The 8,041-nt window shown below is 41.9% G+C and overlaps 1 protein-coding gene across 1 annotated transcript; it reads left to right on the top strand.

Moving 5' to 3' along the window:
- The first annotated feature begins 6,309 nt into the window (after positions 1–6,309).
- On the top strand, positions 6,310–7,299 carry MAS1 (MAS1 proto-oncogene, G protein-coupled receptor). Its single transcript, XM_010162557.1, has one exon. The coding sequence runs from the start codon at positions 6,310–6,312 to the stop codon at positions 7,297–7,299; it is 990 nt and encodes a 329-aa protein (XP_010160859.1).
- The last annotated feature ends 742 nt before the right edge of the window (positions 7,300–8,041 follow it).

Raw genomic sequence — 8,041 nt, 5'->3', positions numbered from 1 at the left:
GCAATGGGTTTTCTCTTCTGATGTGTGACGATGCTGGGTTTGGTGCCAGTGTTTGTGCCATCGGTGACTGGCCTAAGAGGGGAAATAGAATGATTTTAGCAAGGGTAGATTTCTGCTGGGGACAGACCCCACTGTCCCCAAGGTCAGAGCTGCCACCTGCTACACAGGTTAGGACTAAAAGGTAGGTCTACAGGCAGTTGAAGAGCCTCTGAAACCCAAGGAGAAAGGAGAGGTCCTCACATTCATCATGGCTGAAGACAGGAGCTGTCTGAATAAATGAAGAGGGAGACAGCTCAGATCCAGAACATCATGTGTCCTGCACCCATACCACAGCCACCTGGTATCATATGAATGTGTCTATACAGCTTCTTTACCCAAACTGGCCGATTTCCCCTCTGGTTGTGGGGTTGCACAAGTGGAGTCAGCCTGGAGATGTCCTGCCCTCCAGCAGAGACATGCCTGGGCAGCCGAGACCTTGCCCTGGGCTGGAGCTCTGCTCCTCTGCTGCGTGGCATTGCCCCCGATTGCTGAGCCCTGGCATGCCTCCCAGGGCTCTGCGGGTGGGGAAAAGGAGGTGCGGCTCAACTCAGGAGCAGGAACATCTCCAAATCCTCCCATGCTCACATGGCAGTCAGTCCATGAAGTCAGATGTAAACAATTCCTCTAACCTGCCACTGGAGTGGACAATGTGGTAATGGACCAGACTCCTCACTTTGCTTCCAGAGTTTTCCAGAGCCCAGCACACTGGTTTTGGGCCCACCTGCACCTAGCTTTCTATCTGCTGTTAACTACCCTTTTCTCATCAGCCATTTCAGAGCAGAACCTAAAACACATGAATCATAGAATGGTTTGGGTTGGAAGGGACCTTAAAGATCATCTAATTCCAACCTCCCTGCCATGAGCAGGGACACCTTCCACTAGACCAGGTTGCTCAAAGCCTCATCCAACTTGGCCTTCCAGGGAGGGGGCAGCCACAACTCCCTTGGGCAACCTGTTCCAGTGTCTGACCACCCTCACAGTGAAGAATTTCTTCCTAATATCTAATCTAAACCTACCCTCTTTCAGCTTAAAGCCATTACCCCTTGTTCTGTCATTAACTGTCCTTATAAAAAGTCCTTCCCCAGCTTTCTTGTAGGCCCCCTTCAGGTATTGGAAGGCCACTATAAGATTAAAAACCGTCTCTGACAAAGAATAGAAAATTAATCTGAAAATAGCTTTACCAAACTATTTTAGGGGCCTGTACGGTCCCAACAGTAACCATAAACTCCCCACCTCTCACTACCCACCTTACTCCTACCTCAGATGAAGTTCTTCACAGGTTCTCAAAGTACATCTAGCTTTTAGGTCCTAAATCCACTTTCATAAACAACATGCAGTGGGTCTTAACCACTTAGGAAAAAAATATGATTAATTCACCCCTACCAATTTTAGTTGTCAAAAATCTCTCAGTAGGATTTCAAGATTAAGCAGTAATCCTTGCTTTTGGAGTCTGCTATTCCATACTCTTCTCCTAAAAGCACAATCCTATGATTGCCATTAACAGGATTTTACAACTGGCCTTATAACAACTGAGCATCCACCATCCTAACCCTGACTCTGGACTTAGTCTTTATCTTCTTTTTTTTTCCTGAATCTTAACTCCTACCATAACCTCACTTTTTACTATGAACAGCTGATCCCTGCTGGTCTCAAAACTAGCTGGTGACGCGTACTTTCATCTTGCTTTGCAGAAGCCAACAATAAATCCAGCTCTCATGCCTGTTGCCTATAAAACACAATCCAACAATTACCACTGGACATACGCTAGGATGATGGCTGATACAAGTAGGATAAAAGATGTCTAGCAAGTTCTGCAGTGGGTTTTGGGTGAGGGTAACCTTAACCCTAAGGTTAACCCTAAGCCTAACTCCTACTTTAACGGTATTCTCATATAACCTATTGAGGAGTAACCATAAGTCATTCTGGCTCCTCTAGTATCTCTGAGCCTTAATGGATCTTAAGACACTTAGGACCCATGCATTTGTCCCCAGTGTGCCCCAGAGTCCTCTGTTTGCTCCCCATGGCACCCTAGAGCCCTCTGCTTGCGCTCTGGTCACCTTACAACCCCTCAGTTTTCTGGTGTGCCTCTGTTAGTTGTTTGAGCCCAGCTCTTCAGTCCACACTCCTCTGCAACCTGTGCCCAACTCCTCACCTTTGAGGTGAATAATTATGGAATGAATTTCAGTTCAAAGGTGCTAATGTTGGAATGACCATCAGGAAAAATTGCACTGCCTGAAAGTGCTGCCAAAGCTCATCCCTTGTTTTTGTCATGGCTCGTGTAAGTATATAATTAGGAGACCTGACTCCCAGATACACAGAGGCTCTTTTATATACTGGCACCTGTATCAACTACATAAACCGCTCTAATTTGGTTTATAAATCCTAGGTTGTTGAGTTTTATTTAATGAATGAATTGAATTGTGAGGTTTCTGCAGGTTGCCCTCTGCTTCCAGGAACTGGAGATATAGGAACATTAACTTATTCAAAGGCTCAAAGCAAAATGATAAAAAGGTAACACTGCTAGCTTCATATACACAGGATATTTGCAAGTGTTAGTACATTTAATTTACATCCACTGCAATGTTGCTCTTGCAGGTCCCACCAGGTTAGTGTATGAGAGAATTTTTTTAGGATAAATTATAATTCATGTCACATCTTGTTGTATATTCAGTTCAGATTGAAATTAACAGAGTATCTATATTGTCCATCATCTCTTTATTGTCGATACTAAGATCTGTTGAGGTTCCATACTTTTTTGTTGTAGTCTCCTTGTTCAATATCTGAATAGTTAAACTGATTCAGAAATAGATGCTCCATCTCTTGGCAGCATCTGATATAAACACTCCAATGGTCAGCCGGCCATGGGGTCCCCCTGTGCTATTCAACCTCCCTGTTACTTCTGAAGTCACCAAGGATAAGCTGTGCTCCTGATCTCTACCCCTCAAGACCAGGTTTCAGTCTGCTGCCCTGCCATGTAGATGATGACTGATGGTGCCCCAGGGACCAGTCATGAAGGAGGTGCCGTGTGCCTGTGAGAGGGGTGTCACAAACCACCCTCCCCGGGGAGACATGGGGGCCAGGGCATCCCTGATTTTGGATTGTGTTTACTCAGCAGACTGAGTAGGCTCAAATCCAGGTACCTGGTCAATCTTGAAATGTTAACATGTTCCTACAATGACCCTTCTCATTACTCATATGCATATCCCATTTTATGGGAAAGGAACAGGTTTTTTTTCTCTTTCAGAGGTAGCTTGAAATTTTTGGTCCCATAGCTGTTGAACGTAAAGTAGATTACAGTTTAAGCCAGCATAAAGCAATTAGAAGTTTGGGGTTTTTTTATTTCACTCTGTTTCTTTCCTAACTTAATTCTGACCCTCCCTTTGGGGTCATTTATTTCTCACATTAGTTAGTAGTTCCTCCCATTTGGGGATTTGGTAGTTTTAGTGAAACATCTAAAGGAGAAGACCAAGCAAATTCTCTCCTTTTTTGGCTAAGAATGTTTGTTCTGCTAATATCTGAATATAAAAACAACCAAATACTTGGGGCAAAAGCAGGGGACATCCTCAGGGGACTTTTCAAAGAGATTATCTGCTCCTAGGCCTGTTTGGACTTTTCAGGGAAGACTTTAAATCTCAAGAACAAATTATCGCTTTGAATGGCTGGGTTTTTTTGGTAGAATAATCTGAAGATACAGTTTTTACCAAGAGGAATGGATATATGAGACTAACACAGCAAAGTGGCTACTTTCTTTGCCCTGTGGTTTCTTTCTTTCTATCTGTTTTCTTTGTTTTATGAATTAGTTTTCCTTCCCTCCTTCCTTCCTTCCTTCCTTCCTTCCTTCCTTCCTTCCTTCCTTCCTTCTTTCCTTCCCTCCTTCTCTTTTTCTTTTTCTTTCTTTTCTTTCTCTCTTTCCTTCTCTTTTTTCTCAATTTCTATCCTTTTTCTCTTTCTTTCTCTCTTTGTTTCTTCTCTTTCATTCTCCCTCTCTGACTTTCTTGCTGTCCTGTTTTCTCACATGAAAAAATATAAGACAAATTTACAAATCCATTTGTATTATTTCAGATGGCATTTGGTGGCGTAGATTTTTCCTTCAGATCTTATCATCCCCAAATAGATTTCCTACTCACTTCACTTTTGTTTGTTTAAACTAGGTCTCTTGGTATTGTAGCAGCTCAGGACAACTTTCCATATACTGCCATTCAGTTCCCACAAGAGTTAACTCCCAGGCTTTCAGCTAGAGGACTTGCCAGTTACTAAGTGATGCCATTTGAAGCACAGCCTCAGTTGATGAGCCTGGGGCCCTTTGCTTGTCATGCTTCAGACATTTGAAGCAATGGGAGAACTGCACACTTCTTTTTGAGGGAGTCATGGTCAGAGTTACTATTTGCCCCTGCTCTTACCAAAGGCAAATGGTTGGAGAAGGTAACCTTCAGCTTCTTCAAGGAAGTTCTTCAACAGCTTCAGGGAAATCTGAACAGACCATGGGTGTATCTGGAAGGAGAGGACTCTCTTCATTTTCATCTCTGAATGCTCTCACATGGGAATGACCTTAGTAAGTCCAGAACTTTTTCCTTTTGTTTTACTCTCCAGAGAGAAATACTCCATTTATATGGAGAAAGGAATCAAGAACTTTCTTGAGTCTTTTCATGCTTTGAGTCTTTTGTACTTGAGCCTTTTCATTCTTTTTTTCCTTTCCTGTTTGTTTTAACTCTTGAATTAGATAGCTTATCCTCTCCTTTTCTCCTGTGCAGCTTTACTCCACTTACCGCAGCAGTGTTTGAGCACCTTCCCTCTGCAGTTTTTCAGAACGCTGCTTTTGGGAATCTTGCCACTCATTCTGGTCACTGCATTTACTTGTTGCATTCACACTCACTTCTCTACCACATTCCCAGCTATGTTGTTTGTTCCTTCTGACTGAGTCTTGGATGGTGTCATGGTCAACATGCAGGTGGGATCATCATTAACATTTTTGTGCAGGTTTAAAAGCCAGCAAGCCCTGAGGCTTCACAGGTTGTTTACTCAATTATCTTCTTAGACTGTGATGTTGTATCTTAAGAAGCTGTTTTGAACCCAGAAAACCCAGGGCTCATGAAAGAAAATGTATGAGTGGGGTGAATGGCTGTGTTTAAATAATCATTGCAAATGTTGCCCCAGTAAAAACTTTTTTACCTTGTATTTGATGTTCTTAACTGCTTGAAGATATGGGTATATTCCCATTACTGCATGTTAATGAACGAGGCTGCTTATATGGATGTCAGCTGGGCAAGCTTACTGCCAACATTTAGTCCCCGTTAACATCAGTACATCAGCAAGGGTCCTGAATGTATTATCTGTATTATCACAAGGGCAGTTGGGAAGTTAATAGGGAAGGGGGCATGAAATATTCATAGGAAAATCGGCTAAAAGAAGACATACAAAAGAAGAACTTGTTCCATAACTCAGCAAAACAACAGATATAACCATTATAACAATGGCAGCGAAAAACTACTTTTTGTGATGGGTTGGATTTCTAATGTTTGCAGGGTATTTGCAGTTGGGCTAAGTGTTCAAAGTGTGTAAACATGGTTAAATTATGATATGCTATGATAACTGATGCTTAAAGCTGGTCAAAAGTATTGTCTCAAAACGGTGGCATTTTGCTTTCCCTCCATCTCTGTACTCAGAGGGAATACAATGCTGAGTAACTGCTACATATTATTTTTACTTATTTAATTAAAGCTCTTCCTGGAAAAGATATGTTGGCATCGATTTTTTTTTAAAAACCCAAAAAGCTTATGAGCCAAATTCATTTGAAATACATATGTTGAACTTAAAATTACTGTAATTAGCTTCAATGGCAGCTGAATAGACTTGTTTGGCAACAATCGAGGGCTCTAACGAGAACCACCAATGCTATCTGTGACCACTATATCATGAAACTTCACAATGTGATGGAGATGTTGCTTGTCCAAAAGCTCTTTAAGGGTATCTCTTTAGCTGTGGTTTAGCACTCACATGCTAAAACTCATAGAGAAGAAAGGTCAGGATTTCTGCTAGCATGGTGGGCTTAGCAACATTTAACATTGCCAAGAGTAGTTCAACTGGGTTTCAGCTAGTATCAGTACATCAAAGATGGTTTTCCTTTTGCTAAGGCTTTCAGATATGACCAGAAAATGAGGATCCACAAAACAGAAAGAAAAAGGGGAGGGGAGGAGCACACAATGCTCACAGTGTATTTTTATACATATTTACAGAAGGAAGAGCTGTGCCATCCAAACTTGAGCTTTCCCCATGGATGAGCCAAACATAACGTTTCATCCCAGCGAAGGCACAGAGAACATGTCAATGCACAGAAACTTTTCTACACAGGAAAGAGTCTGGGAGATATTGACCCCACTTTGGGCAATAATGATCATCTCCTTCCTGGGTTTTTGTGAAAATGGAATTGTCCTCTGGTGCCTCTGCTTCCAGATCAAAAGAAACCCATTCACTGCGTACATCACACACCTGTCCATTGCTGACATCTCCTTACTGCTTTGTACATTTATTCTGTCAATTGAGTATATTGCTGGTTTTGGATTCGCATACGGTTTTTACTATTATATAACCACCACACTATCTGTTGTCTTCCTTCTTGGATATAATACTGGTCTCTATCTCCTGACAGCCATCAGTATTGAGAGGTGTCTGTCTATTGTTTACCCCATCTGGTACCGATGCCACCGGTCACAGCATCAATCGGCAATTGTGTGTGCAATTCTGTGGACTCTGTCTTTTCTGATGACAGTAACCGAGTACTTAACATGTAAAGATGATTCAGCAAAGGAGCAATTCGATGATGGCAACTATTGCCAAGCACTGCTCATCTTCACATGGATCCTGACTTTCATGATCTTCATTCCTCTAATGATTCTGTCCAGCCTGATCTTGGTTATCAGGATCCATCGTAACTCCCTGAGACCTCACTCGTCAAAGCTCTACATCATCATTGTGGCCACAGTCATTGTCTTCCTCATCTTTGCCATGCCTATGAGGCTGCTGTATCTTCTGAATTACCACCACTGGTCGTCTTTGCTCAGCCAGCAGAACCATGTCACCGTTGTTCTCTCCACCATTAACAGTAGCATCAACCCCCTTGTTTACTTCTTTGTAGGAAGCAGCAAGAAGAAGAGGTTCAAGGAAAGCCTCAAAGTAGTTCTTAGTAGAGCACTCGCTGATGGGTTGCGACCGAGAAGCCAGGAAGTTGGCATGAGTTTGGATACAGCTGAAACAATTTTCTAAAGCTTAGGGGGGAAACTCTAGAAGCAAATAACTGGACTTGGAAGATTTAATAAACCTCTGCAAAACTAAAAGTATTTTTCTTCCATGAAATGTAGAATGTAAAAAGCAGTGGTGAAATAGTACTGCTATCTGGAAGTTGAGCAATGGAAAAATATGGACTAGAATAAAGATAACTTTTATTTGTATTCTCTTGATTATTCAAACACATGGTACATCCTGATGTGACTATGTCAGTCAAAGACACCACAGTGGAAAAGAGACAGGCCAACAGAGAATATGAAAAAAGGACACAGAAATATGTTATAAATAGTGTGACATTTATACAAGCACTGAGCACCCATAAATGCTATTGAAGTCATCAGGGCCTGTGTGTATTTGCATTTTTAAAAGTCAAACCCACTAAATGCAGGATTCACGTTACATACTGGGATTTAGTTTCAACTATTTCCAGCTTGTTTAAGTGCGCAAAAGAGCTGCTCCCTGGGGAAAACTGGGGAAGAAATCCATGTATGAGAGTAAGTCCCCATACATATATTGGGGGGATGTAGCTTTGGTCTACCAAGACATTTAAGTATATATTAAATGGTCAAGTTCCTCTGTGGTTAAGGGGCTACTTCAGAGTCTGTTTTCAAAGTATATATTGCATAATTTTCAATGACATCAACATATCTCTGAGTCCTGGGATAATTCGGTACCTGACACACAGGAGTTGCTGGAAACATAGAGATGTTGTCAACTCACA

Source organism: Antrostomus carolinensis, unplaced genomic scaffold (genome assembly GCF_000700745.2).
Source record: "Antrostomus carolinensis isolate BGI_N321 unplaced genomic scaffold, ASM70074v2 scaffold4072, whole genome shotgun sequence".
Classification (NCBI taxonomy): domain Eukaryota; kingdom Metazoa; phylum Chordata; class Aves; order Caprimulgiformes; family Caprimulgidae; genus Antrostomus; species Antrostomus carolinensis.
This window is presented reverse-complemented; position numbering and strand designations above follow the sequence as displayed.

Coding starts and splice junctions, on each gene's coding strand:
- MAS1 (XM_010162557.1), top strand. CDS start 6,310: ATGGATGAGCCAAACATAACGTTTCATCCCAGCGAAGGCACAGAGAAC.